The 20,228-nt window shown below is 41.4% G+C and overlaps 1 protein-coding gene across 3 annotated transcripts in view; it reads left to right on the forward strand.

Annotated features, from left to right (window-relative positions):
* The window catches only part of Rai14 (retinoic acid induced 14), a 119,116-nt gene that overhangs the window by 18,172 nt on the left and 80,716 nt on the right, over window positions 1-20,228 (forward strand). For 2 of the 3 annotated variants that reach the window (XM_070040994.1, XM_070040997.1), the window contains exon 2: window positions 7,510-7,591. In XM_070040994.1, the coding sequence (XP_069897095.1) occupies window positions 7,556-7,591 (36 nt within the window). In that variant the 5' untranslated portion in view covers window positions 7,510-7,555. Of the gene's footprint in view, window positions 1-2,432; window positions 2,494-7,509; window positions 7,592-20,228 lie in introns of those variants that run through there. The other variant, XM_070040995.1, reaches the window with a different exon arrangement.

Raw genomic sequence — 20,228 nt, forward strand, 5'->3', positions numbered from 1 at the left:
TCATAAGACTCTCCTGATTATTATTACTATTATTCTTATAATAATAACATTTGGGTGCTAGAGATCCAATTCAGGACATTGGGCACACTCGGTCCTCTGTGGTATAGCACAGTATCACTGAGCCACATCCTCAGCCTTGATTAAAAAAGCTTTCCACAGTTAATTCAAATTTAGAATACTTTTTCTTTTTTGGTCAATTGTGGGGCGGGCTTAAACTCTGGGCCTGGGCGCTGTCCCTCAGCTCTTCAGCTCAAGGCTAGTACTCTACCACTTGAGCCACAGTGCTAATTCAGTTTTCTGAGTGGTTTATTGGAGATAAGAGTTTCACGGATTTATGTGCCCAGGCTGGCTTTGAACTGTGGTCCTGAGATCTCAGCCTCCTGAGTAGCTAGGATTACAGGTGTGAGCCGCTGGTGCCTGGCTTTCCTAATACTCTTAATTCAGAACTTAACACTTTATTTTACTTTTTCTTTTTCTTTTTTTTTTTTTTTTTGCCTGTGTTGGCGATTGAGGCCTTCCAGCATATGACAGCACCAAGCTCTGTCCTCAGCCCAGAGTATCTAATACGGAGTAATGATAAAGTTCAGTAGCTTCCCCTTCTCTCTCTTTCCTCACCTCACCATGCTGCCCTTCCTCCTCTATGGCCTGTTAACTCTCAAGGGATTTTTTCTCTGATTAAACTGCAGGTGACTGAGAGCATGAGAGGTGAGAGGGACTGTGGCATTCCTGCCTGTGGGCCGTAGCTGGACAGTCTCATTTTTTGCAGCTGGCTGTTATTATTATCACTATTACTGTTATTATTATGATGATGTTGTTGGTGCCAGTCCTGGGACTTGAACTCAGGGCCTCTACACTGTCTCTGTGCTTTTTTGCTCAAGGCTAGCACTCTACCACTTGAGCCACTTCTAGCTTTTTGGTGGTTCATTGGAGAAAAGGATCTCATGGACTTTCTTCCCTGGGCTTTGAATGGTATTCTCAGACGTCAGCCTCCTGAGGAGCTACTATTATGTAGCGAGCCATCTGACCTGGCTCCAGCTGGTGGTGTGAGTCTTGATCTTGGGGTTTTTCTGGGAGTGTTAGGGACTGAATTATGTACTTCAGAATATTTGGATTCGAAGATGTTTTGATGGAGGTCATTAAGGTAAAACAAAGTCCTATGTCAGCCTTCGCATAGTAACAGTGGAGTCCTCAGATCAGGACTTTGATACATGGAGAGGAGAACTGAGTGAAAACGAAGGAGGCAAGTTGGTTATTCACAGCAGAGGGGAGAAGGCTCACAGAGAGACCCAGCCCTGTCTCCACCCTGACTTACAGTTTTCAGCACTGTGAGAAATGCATTTCTGTGTTTAAACTGCAGTCTGTGGGAGGCCTCTTTCCTCTCCTCACCTCACTTAAGATGGAGCCCTCCTGCTGTTTGCCGAGGAAGGTGATGGTCTAGCTGCTGGGGGTTGCTTCCTCATCAGGTGTCAGCTTCTCCCTGCCCTCTAGTCCACCCTGTTCCAGGAAATTTAACCCTACTTCCTGTGAGGTGAGCTATCAATATGAGGCCCATAGGAAACACACATGGACATGGTAAAGCATCGTCCTTCTCTTCATTCTCATGTTTGAAGTCTAGAGCGGTTTTCTTGTACCTTTTACATTTTCCAAGTGTGGATTACCTCTCTTCTCCCTCCCCCCCCCCATGAGTTTGAATAGGTATGGTGGAATCACGATGTAGTGCTCTTCAAAGGACAGTCCTCCTTGGACTCCACACACATTCACCTTTGAACCCTGCATGTGAGGAAAGGGTACAAGAGCTCCAAGTCTTCTGAACATTTGCATCATCTCTGGCCACTTTTGAATAAAATGGCTTGAGTCTTCATGCTCCCATTTCCACACCTAGTGCTCATTCATTGTTTTTCATAGGTTCATTCAGCCCTAATGACATTTTGCTGAGTATTAATAATAAGGAAATGCTTGGTAAGGTTGGAGATCAAACCTTAGTGTAACTGTTTAGGATGATGTGTTTTACTTAGTGTTGAGCAAGGGTAGAATCACAGGTGAAGCACCAAGAGCAGCCTTGTCTTGTGAAGAACTATTGGCCTGCTTCACAGCTTTGTCCAGAATCGGGCTGCTAAAAGCTCCACCCTAGGAACTCCTTGCCAAGGTTCAGTTTGATGACCTTTGCCCTTTGCAAAGCCCAGCATTCTGTGACATCTGGATACTCAAGGAGAATGGCAGTGAGAGAGAAGGGGGCAGGAAAAGGGATGGACAACTTGGTAAGGCCAAAAGAGTGGAGGCTTTCAGAACTTGGTACTTTCATCTGTGCATGGGGAAACCTGATCACTGTGTTGCCTTTACTCAAATCTCTATGAAGCTAATGATGTCATAGTGCATTGGGATCAAAGAGAACTTTGCTGAGGTCAAAGGGGAAGTGTGAAGACTATTTGTATCTCTACCTACATGTTAATTCATGAAACATTGATTGATTATATGCCAGTGGCTAGGGCCCAGGTATGTAGTAAACAAATGAAAATTATATCCTAAAAGGCCTCTCTTCCAAAGTAAGTGGGCTATCTGAGATGTAAAATTTCAAATTTACTGAAAATGAGTAGTGGAACTTCAATCCCTCCCTCATCATGAGGGGGTCAAAGAATGGATCTTTTGTCTGGGGAGGCTTGGTCTTTGAAGAGGACTGTGTGTGTGATGATTCCTAACACACAAACTCAGTCTCATGACGGGGGCTGGTAGGACAGCTTGGAGATGTTACATTGGTGTCTGATCCAGGCAGGACACGTACCCTCTTGTCCCCTCCCTCACCTCAGCCCACCCAAATCCTGTGCTTCCTTGAAGGTGTGTTAGAAGTCCACCCCGATTTATCCTGAATTTCTGCAGGATTTAATACCTAGTTGTGAGATTAAAAAAAATTATTTTTTTTTTTTGGTTGCAAGATTTTTGCTTGTTTTCTACTCTTACTATTTACTACCTTGGTCACTTCTGAGTCCTCCAATAGTACATGCTCTTCCTTGCCATAATTGATATTTAAAATTTGGTCCTAGGCTGGAAATGGTGGGGTGGTCCCTGCCATACCAGCTGCACAGAACTTATCAATAGGCACATCGCAGATCAGGCCAGCCCTAGGCAAAAACCACCAGACCTTAAAAATAATAAAAGCAAAAAGTACTGAGAGCAGGGTTCATGTGGGAAAGTTCCAGCCTAACAGTATGGGGCCCTGAGTTCAAACCCTAGTACCAGAAAAAAAAAATCAGTCATGCAGATAAGCCATTCAACTGTAGATCAAAATGCATTGCACTGAGACTTGAAAAGAGACTTGAAATAGCTTCTGCCCATGAGGAGGAATTGGGATGGTATGAAATGCTATACTGTTCAGGACACCTTTGCTGGTCTGAAGAGACTATTGCAGAATAAAGTTTTTGTTTTACCAGATCGAGAGAATTGCTAAAATAGGTTAAAAAAATCTTTCTTTGCTTGCAGACAGATTATTTGTTGTCTGAGAAAATACTGAAGTACATATTGACAATGAGAAATAGTTTAGTTTCTTCATTTGTTCGACATTTCCTTGGATATGTGGATTTGAGGTCTGATGTTTTAATCAGGGGTCCCCTCTTGGGACCTGACACCATTTCTCTATAACCTCCCAGGTTTTTCCTACTAGCCATGGCTTCCAGGTGTTAGAACCTTTTCCAAATGCCAGGACAGAAGTGGCCTTTTAATAACTCTAGTTATACCCAGCTCTGGTTCTTGCTTCTAACTGTTACATAGATTCTCAGCATCTCTTTCCCCATCTTTATAATCCTGGAAATGTATACCATGGACCACACAGCTTCTCACACCCAGAGCCTTGGGCTCCAGGAAGACATTTATTTAGTACTTAATTACCTTCCCCTGGGAACGTTTGGAATCCGTTACTTTATTTCTTTAATCCCCTTCAAATGAGAGTTGCATACTTTTCACTGCCTGCTTTAAAAATGGGAAGAAAAAAAAGCCAAAGCCAAATATACCAAAAAGCTAACATAACATCCTTCCAGTCTCTGTGACCTCGAAAAGCTGCCTCAGGCCTTGTGTTGGGTGAATGAAAGAATGAATGTGCTGTGTAGTTCTCGGTGGGCTGCACTTTGTGGGTTTGCACAGTTGTGGCTTCTCTTTTTCTCCCCTTTCAGCTGCATTGATTTAGTCTTTTTTCTTGGCTATTTCTAGAGGATGGAAAGAATTAAATTTGAGGGATATTTTTCATTTTCTAGAAATAGTTGGTATGGAAATTATGAGCCAATAGTAGTGTAGGAATGATATTCAAATGGTCATTATTATTTCTGTTTTGTAGGCATGCTCAGGTCATAGGTAGTGTGTTAGTGAGTGAAAGCATTAGATCAAAAGTTCAAATCCCAGTCTTGGACCAAAAAGAAAAAAATTGTTTTGACATGGAAAGCCAGCTCCAGTTTGATTTGTAAGCTAGGCCCACTCTGACAAGTCAGTTTCCCACATCTGTCTATCCATTCTAGGTTCTCAAACTTCAGTGTGTAGAGATTCAACCAAGGAAATTCCTGGTCCCCTGCCCTTTGAGATTCAGTTTCTATGGGAAGGATCAACAGCCATTCTGTTGCTTGCATTTTTTTTCTTCTATCTTCTTAAATAAGTTTTGACCAGAATGGTAAGAATGGGGAGGAATCTGAGATGACCTTGAAAGGCTTTTACAATAATGGCTAGCTGTATGAAACATTTGTCAGCCATTCCTTAGGACCAACTCCACTGGGATAGTACTAGTTGACAAAAGTTCAGTTTTTTGTTTTAGAAGCATGGTTCAAGTGGTAGAGCACTACCCTAGTGAGCATAAGCCACTGCGTTCAATCCTCAGTTTTGACAAAGAAAGAAAGGCCAAAAAAATCAGTTTAGAGGAGATAGCGCTATAAACATAAAAAACCCAGGATGGATGCTGAAAGTTCACATCTGTAACCCTAGGTGTTCCGGAAGCTGAGATCTGAGAATTGCAGTTCAGAGCCAGACTAGGCAGAAAAGTCTGTGAGATCATCTTTCTGTCCAGCCAAAATGTTGGAAGTGGAACTGTAGCTCAAGTGATACAAGTGCCAGCCTTGAGTGAAAAATCTGTGCGAGATTGTGAGGCCCTGAGTTCATCTTCCACTAGCAGCACACAAAATCCAAACAACGGTACACTCAAGTATTAAAGGGCTTGCCTAGCATGCTCAATTCCCTCAGTTAAATCTCACACACACACACACACAGAGTTCATCTTTTCACTTGTCAGGTGGCTCTTGAGAAGTTAACATTTATCTAACACCTACTATATGATAGGACTTTGCTCACATGTGATCTTCCCTTTATGATAGTGCACTTTAGTATTTCTTAGCCAGTACACAAAAATTCCACACTTCATGCATGTTCGGGTTTTGATGGAAAAGAGAAATACACCAAGTTTCATGTGTTTAATATAGATTGTGAGTTTTTGGTTTTAGTTGTGCAGACCTATAAGGCAGTGGAAAAAAGATTCAGCTTCTGTCAGACTTAGGGGTTTGGCTCCGAATTCCATCAAGAGACTTTTATAAGGACATTTCTGCCTCCAGAAAACGGAGATCTTGCTAGCTCTGTGGTCCTTTGAAGATGGACCCAAGTACCTTGCTGAATGCAGTGAAAACCAGGAAGCTTCTTCCCTTGAAAATATTGTATATGTATTTAAAATATTACATTCAAGATCCAGAAGACCACAAACTTCTAATTTTGAAGCAGTTGAAATCTCTTCCAGTACCAATTCCGAATTGCCAGGGCCCCCAGGTGGACCTGGAGAGCCTTGCATTGTTTAAAGTGGGATGGGACTTGTGTGGAAAGAAGAGGTTTTATTGTTCCTGGCAGTTTTTACTGTGCCATTTAGGAGGGGGCCAGAGGGCAGGAACAACTACTGGAAAAACAAATAAGAAGTGAATGGCCTGGAATGTGAAGTGTTTTTCTTACCATTTTTCACTGTTGCAATCTTCCAAAGGAGGCAGATAGTATATTTGCTAAATGAAGTTAGAGGAACTACTTTAGCATAGAGTCTGGTTTTTTGGTGTGTTTGTTTGTTTCTATAATGACATACTGGTTTTTAGATAACTTTCTAAAGAAAAAAAGGCATATTCACAGTTATGTAAATTTAAAGGACTGCCTCACACTGGCATCAGTTTAGCTTGTGGCAGATGATATCATAAAGGAGGAAAGTACTTGGAGAAGTCAGGGAAAAATGAAAGATGAGATTGTGGGGAAGTAAGAGATTTAGTAAGAGGTTTAAGATTTATTTCGTATTTTATTTTTACAAGTCCTTTCGTAAGAACTCAGTCCGGGAGACCAGCATTCTGTGGACATACCCCAACCCAATGACCTAAACACCTCCCACTAGGCTCTATCTTTGAAGATTGTATCACTTCCCACAGTACCACTGGAGAGACCAAGCTTTCAGCCATGAGTCCTTGGGGGCAAACTGCATCCCAACCATAGCCAAATAGATACAGCATTTTCTGTAGTGAAAATTGAATTAAACTTTTTAGTATTTAGGCTGCATTTATATGTGGAATCTTTACATGTGTTACTTACTAAAGCAAAGAGTGAAGTGATTATTCCCAAGGAGGGTGGTAAAGTACATGGGGAAGATTGAAGATACATCAGTCAGAACATAGGAGTTTATATTAGAAATGTAGGTGAATGATAAGGGTGATGGGAGGGGCCGGCCTTGAGAACCATTGCCCTGGAGTTGGTACTTGGTGAGCAGCTACCACCAGCCCAATATTCTCTGTGATGAAGCTCTTGGCAGTTAACCTTGTGTAATTACAGTGTGTACAGTTTCCAAGGAAACATGCATTCTGTCACTTCAGTCACCGTATGGCCTCTAGATGAATGCCATTGGAGGTCTTTATGATGACTGGGTTTCAAAGGTACCTGCTTTAATGGCAGCAGCAATGATGAGATTGAGCACATTCAAAGCCAGGGAGGAGCTCTTGAGGCAGCAACATAGACACAAGGAAGGATCAATGTAATATATATATATATATATATATATATATATATATATATATATATATATATTATACACACATACTCTAGCATAAGTAATAATGTTTTATGTGCTTGAAAATCACCAGATTCTCAAGTATTTTCATCATAGTAAAATGGTAAATGTATAAAGCAATACACAGTTTAATTAGCTCATTAAGGCAGCCCATGATGAATACATATTTCCAAATGCCATTAGTAGACACGAGTGATATGACAGTTAAAATAATGACAAAATTAAAATGAATAAGGACAAAAAATGAAGCTTGGATTAGTTAGAAAATGTCAGTTATCCCAGGGAGCACATCACAGGTGCACAAAGCATACATCCCCTAGGCTTCCCATCTAGCCAATAACAGACTGCCATCTGACCCAGGATCTCTCTCCTACCCATGGCTGATGTTGCAATCCAGTCCGAAGGGAACCTCTGTATGTTTATTTGGGAATCTGCATTCATTCATTCATTTCTCTCCTTAGGTGTTGACAAATCTCCCAGGACTGTGGAAGGCTGAATGGATTAAACATGAAGAGCTTGAAAGCAAAGTTCAGGAAGAGTGATGTAAGTGTATCTTGACTCACGGTCTGGCTGCCCTGCCCTGCCCTGCCCTGCCCTGTCCTGCCTGGTTCAGTTCTAAGGGCTGCAAGAACAGTCCCCATTGCTGCCTGATAAGGCCCTGCCTTAATACATGACAGAAGCTGGAAGCACTCTGTTGGCTAGGGCGTGCTTTTCCCTTTTTGATGTTTATGTGTACAGCTTTCAAAAATGACCTCTAAAAAATTCTTGAGGTCTATACTTTATAGAGGAAGGAATAAATTATGTTAAATGGGGAGTGGGGGGAGGGGAATCAGTAAAGACCCTAGCATTTCCAAAGTTGTGTAGTGATTTAGAATGTCATTTAAAAAAGAGCTGTTCTTGTGAAGAGGGTTAAATAAGTACCTATTGGGAGGTGATTTTTGTCCTGAGGGAGTTTATTGAAGTCTCTTTTATGGCCTTTGTAGTAAGACCCATTGCTGCCTGTACCTTCACTTCCAGGGAATTTCTTGGGCTCTTTTCTTAAATTTTTAATTTGCTAATACTGAGGCTTTGAACTCAGAGCCTTATGTCATCTGACTTTTGAACACAAGGTTGGCATTGTACACGTGAGACACAGCTCCACTTCTGGCTTTTTGCTGGTTAATTAGAGGTTTTGCTACCCAGGTTAACTTAAGTAGATCTGAAATCTGATGGCTTCTGCTCCAATCTCAACCGTCTGAGTAGCTAGGATTACAACTGAGAGCTGTTGTTCATCATAAAAGAATTTGGATTGGAGGAACCACTGTGATGTCAGTATTAGGAAACACAGTCTCTCTTATTAGAGAAAAAAAGCATAGTGTAGCACAGCATAGCAGAGCTACGTGTAGTGCTATTTTGACAAAGGTTACCTCACAAATGCTCCTGGGATTCCAGTCTTATACTAACTGCATTCCAGAAGCTTGGAGCAGAGTTGTTGCCTGAGAGAAATTCATGTGAGGGGGAGGGTTTCAGATGGAAGCCCTGACATGTCTCAGTCTCAGAATGGCTTGCTCAGTTATTATTTAGAATTAGGTTATTAGAATTGAACCTGGATTTTATTGCCTTACCATGAATTCTCTTTTGACAGCTTGGCACACTTGTGTTTTTGCGGTAAATGGAGCCTATGTCTTTTAGGGCTAGCATGTCACATGCACATCTACTTTTGGCTGAAGCTTATCCCCCAAGGCTACAGATATGACATGTAGCTCACTGCTCTGATAAGACCCAGGCCAGACAGAGATACTTTTTGGATGACTACAAAAATACAGTCTCATTTAAAGGGCTCTTATAAAAAAAAGTTGATCTCACCTTCTTATTTATTAGGTAAAGTAACTAAAACGCAAAGAGAATGTAAATTGACATAGTCAAAGCTTCAGAGCTCACCACTGGCCGCAAGGAGGACCCCAGTAATCGAACTTCTTCTTATTGCCTCTTCCCTCCAAAATCTTAAACTTGCTCATCTCCTGGCCAGGTGATACCAAGCCTACATATCTGGCTTTTAATTAGAGAGGAAAGGGCCAGTAAGCCTACAGTGTTGTACAGATGTGGGTTTGTAAGTTATACGGTCAGGTTAACAGCTGTTTTTTTTTTTTTTTAATACCGTTCTAAGGGAATTTGGGTAGCTCAGTCTTCACACAATAAGATTATTCTAACACAGTCTTGTCTGCCTTAGAGTGCCATGGTACATGAGCAAGATTGGGTCTGAGGGGAATGATAGACCCATAAACTTTGGAGCTTAAAACTTTTACACTGGTGACAATAGGGAGGGTATGGCTGGAAACCAGTTTTGAAATAAAAGTTGAAATAATTCCATGATTTGAAAAAAAAATCACAGTAATAACTAGTAAACGCTTCTGGGGTTTGGCAACAGTAAAGGTTGTGATTTTGGCAGTGAGTGTGAAGAGAAGGAATGCTTGAAGAGCAGTTCCGGGGGAGAGGAGGAAAGCAGAGGAAATGGGTCAAATGGAGCCAGACAAATTCACAGGGCTTTCCAAATTGTTTCTCCAAGCTACATCACTGTGTAGTTAAGTGGAGGATATGAGAAGAAAAGGAAAAAAAAATTCTTTCCAATTCTGGTTTGTTAACCAGCTATATGATCGTCATAGCTAACCGTTTTAAAGTAGTTACTACTACCTGTCAGGTCCTCGGCCGTGCTTTTCCTGTGAAATCCATTTATCGTTGCCACAAGCCTTAGGTGAAGACACTTAGGCCCGGGGAGGTTCAGCAGTGTGTGTATGTCCTTAGAGCTCTATGTTGTGGGACCAATGTTTTCGACCAAGGTTATGGGTTCCCAGAGCCCAGGCTTTTTGCAAAAAGGATTTTGGAATGGAGACTCTAGTTTCTGAAACAGGGCAAGTGATCTAGGGAGCATCTAGAAAAGCAGCTTGAACTTGGATTTAGGCTTGTGACCTTGGACAAATGTCTCATTCATTTGACCTTAGATTCATCTCCTGGAAAGAAAGGGAAAATAGTATAATTAACCTCACAGGTTGTTGGGATGGTTAAATACACTAATAGATGGCAGACACATATCCAGGGCCTTTGCTTAGGAAGTATATGTGCTCAGTAAGTAGCCTTTCTCCCATAGGGAAACTCATGGTAAAAAATAAGATTAAAAAGTTTATACGCATCTGAGTACTAGTTTCACACGTGTAATCCTAGATACTCAGGAGATTGAAATCTGAGTATCACAGTTTGAAGTCAGTCCAGGCAAAAAAGTGTAAAACACTCTTATTTCCAGTTAAATAGCAAAAGAGCTGGGCTGGAGGTGTGGCTTAAATGGTAGAGAATAGCTGTGAGTAGAAAAAGTTGAATGAGAGAGTGAGGTTTGAAGTCCTGAGTTCAATCCCCAGTACCAGCATGCACATGCACACAGTTTTATAGACTCCTGAGCACAGAATAACCTGGTAACAATTGTTGCATATGAGTGAGCAAGGGAGGCTTGGTTTTAGTTGACAGTTGATATTTTTGGAGCAGTATCTACATACATGTTTTACTTGTTACTAGAAAAAAAACAAAATGTACAAATGATTACGCTTAATTAAATGAGCTAAGCTATAATCTTCACCTGAAGGGAGTGGTCTTACTCAAATATCCTGAGCCATCAACCACCCAGTTTTCTTTGTGTGTGGCAGAGGAGAGTGAAAGAGTTCTTTGTATTTCTGGGGGTTCGAAGAAGAGGATGGCAGATCAGGTTCATGCTTAGATAAAGGGAAGAGAGGTGACCCATTGGTGGGATCACATTTCATCTAGTCACTGTCTTGGAAGTGTCAGCCAGCTCAGTTATGGCTGAGAATAAAAAGGAGTAAGAGGAGGGACAAGAGTGATTCCAAGCAGCCTCGTGTATGGCCTTTAGGTCCCTCTGCCACGCGGGAGATGGAAATGTAATTCACAGGATCCTTTCTGCACATCTGACTTTGACTCAGCCTGATGTCCAAAGCGGTTTTCTGTGAGTGTAGTGAGGGACCTAGCGTGATTCTGTGGGTTGTAGTTAGGTAGAGTCATTGACCATTGCTTTGATCTCCAAATTTATTTGGGACCCTGTGAAGGTACTGACAGAAGCTAAAGAGAACTAAGGACCTTCTGTGGTAGATGGTAGTTTTCAGTTCACATTTATGATGATAAATTTTGGGAAGTCCTAACACTAGTTTTAGATAATGGAGAAGGGATAGAAGAGAAATGGAAAGTATGGTGGTTCTTGCTCTTCCTAAGAAGCTGGTGAGTTGGTCATGGTGACAAACACTTGCTTATAATCTCAGCGCTTGAGAGATGGGCTCAGGAAGAAGGTAGGTTTGAGGCTATCAAGTTCCAGGCCAGACTGAGCTGCAAAATAAGACCCTATCTCAAAATAAAATGAGACAAAAAAACATGTAAAAGAAAAAAGGGGAGGAGGAAAAAAAAACACTCAGGAAATAACTGAAGCTGAATTACAAATTGATTATAAATACCCAAGGGACCTTCAAGATGATATAGCTTGTTATTAAATGTGAAGGCTGGTGATAAATACTCTCTTAAGAAGGATATAAGAGGAATACTAGCACAATGGGTAGACTGAGTCCCCAAACTTGCCCTTGACACTGCAAAATTGTAAGACTTTAGGAATTCAAGACAGTGTCTTGGTCTGGCTCTGAGTATTTCTTTTTTTTTTTCTTCTTTTTTAATATATATATATATTTTAATTTTAATTTCAGTTTTTTAATTGGAAAGGTGATGAGCTGGGTGGATACAGTTACATAGGTAAGGCAATAAGTACATGTGTTTTAATAATCATTACCATCCCTCTTTATCTCCCACTTACCCCTTCCTTACCCCCCCTCAAGTTGTAATGCTCATATCCAGCCTAGTATCAAGTGAATATCAATGTTGCGGTGGTTCCTCCGTTGTCCTGTTGTTTCTGTGATTCCCTTTCCCTTTCACATATTGCATTGTCTGTTATGCAAAACACAAGGTACAAAAAAACTAAGAGAAATGAAGAAAGAAAAAACAATAGAGAAAAATGAACGAACTATATACAGGGTCAAATGAGAACCTCTTGTTTCTATAAGTTGGAGTTCATGTTTATATGCTTCTAATTATATATAGTCCTTTGCACTAAGCACTTGGGTTAGAATAACATTTTTTTTTTAATATTGTTAATTGTAAAGGTGATTTACGGAGGGGTTACAGTTACATAAGTCAGTTACAGTGTCACCTCTTCTCTTGTTTTCGTTGTTTTTCCTTCCCGACCCTCCGCTTACCCCAACATAAAATATAACTGTTGTCCTCCTTAACACTTTCTTAAATTTTTTTTTGTCGGTCATTTTTGGTCAGTCATGAGGTTTGAACTCAGGGCTTACGTGCTATCCCTGAGCTTTTGCACTCAAGGCTAATGCTCTACCACTTTGAGCTACACCGCCACTTCCTGGCTCTGAGTATTTCAGTAGAGCACTGTAATGTTTTCATTCTAGTTTAAAAATGGGTAGACTGTTTTTCATCTTTTATCTTTTAGTTTGCGAGTGGCTTCTTTACCTCTTTAAATATTTGCAGCAACTGGTATGTGGTTCCACTTGGAAAAATGAGCTGTCATCATGGGAATGGAAGCCAAGAAGGTTGGGACTTCCCTTTGCTAATGAAATGCTCAGGCTTCTGGAATTTCTTTTCAAATGCCAATTTTTACTGCATTGAGTGAAATGGGTGGAAGTTGAAGGGTAGGAAATGGAACTGAAAGATCTTTGCAACAAATCTTGAGAAATGCCACTCCATGGGGATACAAGGCTTCACAGTTTACTTTGTGGGTGTGCATTTAATTTTATGAAAGATTTCTGTTTCCAGTTGTGCTTTCCATGGTCACACGGAAGCAAGTGGATATTCCATTAAAAAGATCAAAACAGCACGTTTAAAATGGCATGCTTTGCACAAGATGAAATTAGTGATAAACTTTGTGTAGCAGCTACCAGCTGTTGCAACCTTCATTCAAAGAAATGCACCAACCTGTGAATCTTGAGGAACCAGACACATTCTGCTCAGTCAAGGGTCTGAATTTGCTGCCTGTTGAGATAAGCGTACTTAGCCACATCTGTGCCAAAGTATTTTTTCAAGGCATTTTTAATCATTTGTATAATAAGTGTTTACCAATGCTTGAACCTCCTTCCTCTTGCCCCCTCCCCCACTCCATACACAAATAGGAAGATTTAAAATACAAGTTACTCTGTAGACCGAGGAACTTCGGCCAAATTCAGCATTGAGCTAAGCCTCTTTGCTCATAGATGTAATTTTTCAATGTATTAGTGATGACCTCATTGAGTAGAGGTCTGAGACTCCAGTGAAGTTCTGCAGAGAAATCCAGTCAAGTGTTGTGTATCTTTCAGAGCCTTGAAAATGAGACATTTGCTTGCTGACTATTACCTTGTATTAGTTGGCCATGGCTGCCCTGACAAAGCACTACAAATTGGATGATACTTAAAACAGCAGAATTTCATTGTTTTTACAGTCCTAGAGGCTAGAATTGTGATTGAAGTGTTTGTTGGCAAAGGTAGTTCCTTGGGACAGCCATCAGGGAGTCTTTTGGATGCCTCTTCTAGATTGTGCCATTTTTGCCAGTAGTTTTTGGCTTGTGGGTACATCATCCTAATCCTGGCTTTCATTGCCATGTGACATCCTCTCTGTGTGCATGTCCCTGTCCACATTTCTTGTTTTTATAACGACACTGGTCATATTGTATAGGGCTTACTCTATTGACCTCATTGATTAAAAAGTTGTACCATCTGCAAAAATCCTCCTTCCACATCTAAACAAGATCACATTAGGGCTTCAGCATATGAATTTGTTCCATGCTTTTCCATCCGACAGCAGTTTCTCAGAGTTCTCACTTCTTCCCACTCAATAAATACACCACTCCTCTTATCTTGGGGACTCCTTTCATTGTCCACGGGGGTGAGGTGGGAATATCACACCTTTCAGTGGTGCCATGCCTACTTCAGAGTACAAGAGTGACAAGTACAGCTTGCTAACGAAGATAAAGAATACGAAGGTAAAGAATAGCGCTTGTGTACTGAATGCTCACCAGGTGCCGGGCAGTGTCCAGTATTTGGTATTTTCCCTTGCTCCCTTGCTTTTTCCCTCCATTTCCTTCTTGTCTCCTTCCTTCCCTGCCTATCTTCCTTTCTCCTTCCCTTCCATCCCCCTTCCTTTTCTCTTCCCTTTCCCCTTCCCCTTTCCCTTCCTCTTCCTATTCTCTTTTCCTTTCCTTGTCCCATTCCCCTTCCCTTCTTTTTGGAAGTATTGGGATTTGAACTCAAAGCCTGGACCTTGCTAGCCATATGCTCTACTACTTGGTATTTCTTGTCACTTAACGCTCACCGAACTGTAGCTAGTAAAGTCCACTATGATGATGGCATTTTCATAGGAAGAAAGGAAGCGAGGGAAGAAGACTTACTTGGCAAGTCACAAACTGTGATAAATGACAGAGAGATCAGGATATGTGGTTCTTTTTTTTTTTTTTTTGTACTTTTCCCCCATTGTTAATATATACGCAGGTGCACATATGTCATCAATATTACTAAATTCAGAAACTTTTTTTTTTGTGCTTGTGGGGCCTGAAGTCTGGGCCTGGGTGCTGTCCCTCAGCTCTTCAGCTCAAGGCTAGCACTCTACCACTTGAGCCACACACCACCTCCAGCTTTCTCTGCTTATGTGGTGCTGAGGAATCAAACCCAGGCTTCATGCATGCAAGGCAAGCGCTCTACCACTGAGCCACCTTCCCAGCCCTAAATTCAGAAACTCTAAACAGAGTAAATTCATCTCATGTCCCTAAACTTAAGACCCATATAATGATTTTACATCATCCACGCCTGTTGTAGTAGCAGAGCTCTTCCTGCTGGTAGAATCCTTCTGAGGCAGGCAAGGATCTAAGGATAGCCTGGTTGGTTTGTTTCCTGAAGGCTGCCTGCATTTTCAGACTTCAGTTCTGAAGGTAGAGAGAGCAGGTAAGGCTGCTTCTGTCTCATTGCAGCCAGTGACACATTTACGCTTAAATGGAGCACCATGGCTAGCTAAGTGGATCCCAGTTTCAAAGTACCTACCCCAGGCCATCCTTCTTGCTTACACATGAGTCTGTGGAGACTAGTGTGGAACTCTGAACCTGGCTTCTAAACTTAAGGAAATCTGATAGCATACACAAATAGTGAGTCATCTGGCTCACTGTCTCGTATCTCTTTATTATGAATTAATTATCTGATAATTTTAAAGAAAGACTATTGTTGACTGACCTACATGTTTAGCAAATTTTTTGTGTAACTGGGAGTGAGACAGGAATTGCTTCTGAATCGTCCTCTGAGATTAGCTCTTGGGTTTGTGCCCAGAGATTTTTGCTGTATAAAGGTGGTTATTTTCATTTATGTGGTCATAGAAAGGGTGTTAACCCAAGACCCAGTATGTCTATAAAAATGATATTAGTCACTAGCCTTGGCTTGGTTGTTTCTTGAGTCTCTACCTCCTTTTACAAAAGGAAGATTTACCGTATTCTGATCCACAGGGTTATTCTATTGTTAGTTTCTATGCTTTATTGAAAATTCTTTCTCTGTTTTGGGAAACACTGCCTGAGTTTTCATTTTCTTAGGAGCCAAATGATTTGACATTCTCTAATTCTTTCCTCCCTCTTCAGCTGCCCAGTGGGCTGGTTTTCTGGGAGGCACAGAGATTGATACTATGAGAAAAGAACAAGTCTAAGGAACTACATGCTCTTTTCGGATATGATTATTTTGAAATGTATTTCCCACTGCTCAGGGTATTTCTATGGCAACTTTCTGGCTTTGGCCTATATTTTTGGAGGGTTTTTTGATGAGAGTCAATGTGAATTTGTAAACCTGTCCATTCTTTGCAAAAATTGTTTCATAAATGAGAAGTTGACAGAATAAACTGTTCCAATAAAATACCAGAACTACAGTGGTGCAAACAAAGTGGACATTGTTTCTTCTGAAGTAAAAGTTTCAGGCAGGCTAAAGGCCAGCAGGGCATCTCCACTCCATAGACTCCTGAAGGAAGGACCCACGCCCATCTGCTCTCTCCCAGCCACTAGGCTAGCCACTGTGGTCCTTGAGCATTTCAGATATGGCCAGTCAAAATAGAGATATTTTCTTTTTTTGGGGGGGGGGTCTGGTCGTGGGGCCTGAACTCTGGGCCTGGGCGCTGTCCCTCAGCTCTTCAGCTCAAGACTAGCGCTCTACCACTTGAGCCACAGCGCCACTTCCGGCTTTTTTCTTTTTGCTTATGTGGTGCTGAGGAATCGAACCCAGGGCCTCAGGCATGCAAGGCAAGCGCTCTACCACTGAGCCACCTTCCCAGCCAAAATAGAGATATTTTCTAAGCATAAAATGCAAACCAGATGTCATACCTTCAGCTATCACACCCTCTAAATTGTGTCAAATGTCCTAAGATTTTTTTTATAATCTTTAAATAATTACATATCCTGGATATCCAAATTAAATGCACTAGGAAGGTTTACCTGCTTTTATTTAATTTTTAAAGTACATGTTTCTGGTGGGCTCTGGTAGCTCACACCTTAATTCTGGCTACTCAGGAGGCTGAGATCTGAGGATCGTGATTTGAAGCCAGTCCAGGCAGGAAAGTCCATGAGACACTTACCTCCAATTAACCGCCAAAAAGCCTGAAGTGTAGCTGTGGCTCAAGTGGTAGAGCACTAGCTTTGAGAACAAAAGCCCCAAGACTGGCACAAAACAAAGAAAAATGTGGCTCTGGGTCTTGAACTTGCTTGGCTTGCTTGCTCATAGCCATCCATCCCCTGGTTCTATTTTTACATGTGTACATCCCTTCTCTGTTCATTCATCTACCCCACCTTGGCTGCACACCACATCCCTCCTCTCCCTCTGTGATAAAGCATGTTCCAGTTTCCTGGAATTCATCTTGTGAAATTGTAAGGTAGTTATTTAAAGGAGTTACACCATTGAACTTCTCTCCATGTATACCATACTATAATCAATTTGTATATATAGAGAGAGTTGCATTATCAACTCTGGTGGACAGCATTCCCCCGTTGTATAATCAACATTCAAGTTTCAGGGGACCAGAAAGAAAGGTATAATCATAAACCATTGTCCTTATGTGGGACTGATTGGGCCTAGTCACATGTACTGCTCTAGCTGCAAGGGAGGCAGGAAAACATCCTATAGCTGGCAGCCATGAAACTAGCCAAATCTTTAGGGCGAGGGAAAGAGGGTGTGGGTTCTGGAGACAGTTTACTTAGCCACAGGCCATTTCCACAGTTTCATATGAGACTTGAATGTTTAAGCCAGAATGTTCCCATTCTTTAGTGATAATGAAGTTTTCATTACTTTTTTCCCCTAGAAGTGATTGTTGATTGGTACTTACCCAGTACCATTGTTATGTTGGTGAAAGTCCATTTGCAGTAGGCTTTGTTAGGTGAAGTTAAATGCCTTTTCCCATGTTAAGAATGAAAACTGCTCCTCAGTTTCATCAGGGGGTGACAATCTATTAAGGTTTTCCTTTAAGTCTTGTAATACACTGAGTGACTTGATCTGATAAGATATGGGATTAACAAGGTTCTTTTAAGTGCCACTTTACAGTCATAATTTTGGGGTTGCTTTCACAGATAGACCTATCATAATCTGATCTTATACCTTCACTGAAAAGTTGGGGAATGATGTCAGCCTTCAATTATATGTTAGCAGCTTAGCTTTGGGTTACATGGAGTCCATGTATTCAGTCAACATGTAAATTGTGAAATCTGAGGATTCTTTATTGCACCATTAATTTCATCTGAGCAGATGCAATAGTTTGGTTTCTAAATTGTACAGTTTTAGAAAAACTTTAAATTTGTTCCAAAATAACATTAAAATCAATGTAATGTTTACGTTAGACATGTACTTTTTTATATAATTTCATGGCATTATTTTTGTAGCTACATTGCCCTATTCATACATACATACATACATACATACATTCATTCATTCATACACATATTGCTTGCTTTATTTCTCTTCAGGTACTTATGCTATTAGATATTTGAACCCAGACACTTTATCCCACTTAAATTTTGCTTTGTTATTAGTTAACTTTGTTAAGTTCTGTTTTATGTTAGAGTAATCTATTTCTCTGATTTTTGCATTATAGTTCCTATCAGAATCCCATTGAGTCATCTACAAACTTGGTAGGCATGCTCATTACAGTCTTATGAGTTATTAATGAATAAGCATTGAACAGTTAAAAAGCCCTCCCTTCAGATACACACGCACGCGCACGCACACATGCACGCACGCGCGCGCACGCACGCACGCACGCACGCACGCACGCACGCGCGACATCCTTCCAAATGGGCAGAGGGGAATTCACATTCTTGAGGCTCTGGTTATTCAGCTTGTCCTCAGCTTACCCATTGCCCTGTTTCTTGGCCTTGTTTTCTGTCTTTTCCCCCTTCTACCCATTAATATTTATGTGATATTGGGTAAGTTTTATAATCTTTTTGATCTTTAATTTTCTCACCTGTTTTTCAGATGAAACCAGCACCTCTCTTAAATATTATGATGAGGACTAGGATAAAATTAGACACATAGTAAATTCTCAGAAAATCCTAAATCCTAGTGGCTAGCATGGCATTTGGTGTAGGTTGTAGGTTCTCTGTGGTCTCAAAAAGTTTCCTGTCTAGTTGAGCTCATATGACTGATATAGATAAAACAACTGAAGCAGTGCCGGACTTATGCCACATGTTATGCTAGGTGGACAGCCAGTACCACAGAAATGTGGGGGAAGGCCTTAAAGAAGCGGTGAACCATGGCGCCTAGGAGACCTTGGCTGAGGACGTTACCATTAATAGAGGAGACCAGAGTGAAGGGACTAACTGGCGAGGAAGGGATATGCGAACAACTAACAGGAAATGAAGTTCCACAGGGGACGGACATCGTTGTACAGCATTAAAAGCTCAGGGTTGGGGTGGAGTGAATAAAACTGAAGAGTGAAGTTCCAAAATTATTATATTTTGGCAGGATGATTGGGGATTTTCAGAGAATATAACCGGAAAAAAGGGCCAGGCCTGGGGCCAAGGCTAGGGTGGTGGCTGCTGTTGGAAGGATGGGATTTGAGTGGGTGTGTGGTGAAGCGCAGGGAGGGAGCCGAGATTCCTGTTGATATGTAAGGGAAGGTCTCTAGTGTGTGGCCACACCCTACCAGGAGCAGAGCCAGCCCCTGGGTAAGGGCCCCCCCATCTCCTGAGAAATCTGGCCTGGGCTTATATTTGCACTTGGCATTTCACTAAGCAGCTTAGTAGGTAGGCACAAACATTAGGAAACAAAAACAAAGAAGCAATCTTTAATTAAAAGGGAATGCTTAAGAAATAATTCTTTAACACTAAAATGTACCTGCTTGCCAGCTTTATTTTAGCCACTTCAGTTATAATTTGTTTATTCCTTGTTATGAGAGAAGACTTGTTCTCAGCTCCAGGTTTCCTTGTTGCTGTAGTTTTTTTTTTTTTTTTAAGAAAACTTGTAATAGTCACAGTAAAGCTCTGCTGCTTTCCTAGGGCTGCTGTCACAAGTACCACAGAATGGCTTCAGCTCTGGAATTTATTACCTCACATGGGTGAAGACTTAACTGAGGTGCCAATTAGTGAGACTGGTTCTTTATTAGGGAGATGTGGAGAATCTAAACCACGTGTTTCCTCTAGCTTTTACTGGTTTTCTGGCAATCTTTGAGACTGCTTGGCTTATAGGAGCTTTAGCCCTGGCTCTGCCTTCGTCTTCACATGGCATTTTCCCTGTGGGCATGTCTGTGTCTTAATCTCCTCTTTTATAAGGACATCAGTCCTACTACTTCATTGTTCACTAATTGCATCTGCACTCACCTTGTTTCTAAGTAAGGTACATTCTGAGGCACCAGAGGAACAGGATGTCAATGAAAGAATTTAGAGGGAGACCTAATTCTCCTCAACATTTGGCCGACAACCACTGGGTTTCAAGCAGGGATTAGGACTGTCCCTGAGGACTCCAGCTCCAGGAGCCCCGTATGGACCACACTGCTGCTGATGCACTCAGGTCATGGCTGTCCAGAGATCCAGCCTGCTGAGCAAAGGCCTGGAATTGAATTTCCAATTCCTCATTCCATTTGCCAGTGGCAACTGTAAGAGGATAACCAAGAG

This window comes from Dipodomys merriami, unplaced genomic scaffold (assembly GCF_024711535.1).
Source record: "Dipodomys merriami isolate MVZ:Mamm:240054 unplaced genomic scaffold, mDipMer1.0.p SCAF_30, whole genome shotgun sequence".
Classification (NCBI taxonomy): Eukaryota; Metazoa; Chordata; class Mammalia; order Rodentia; family Heteromyidae; genus Dipodomys; species Dipodomys merriami.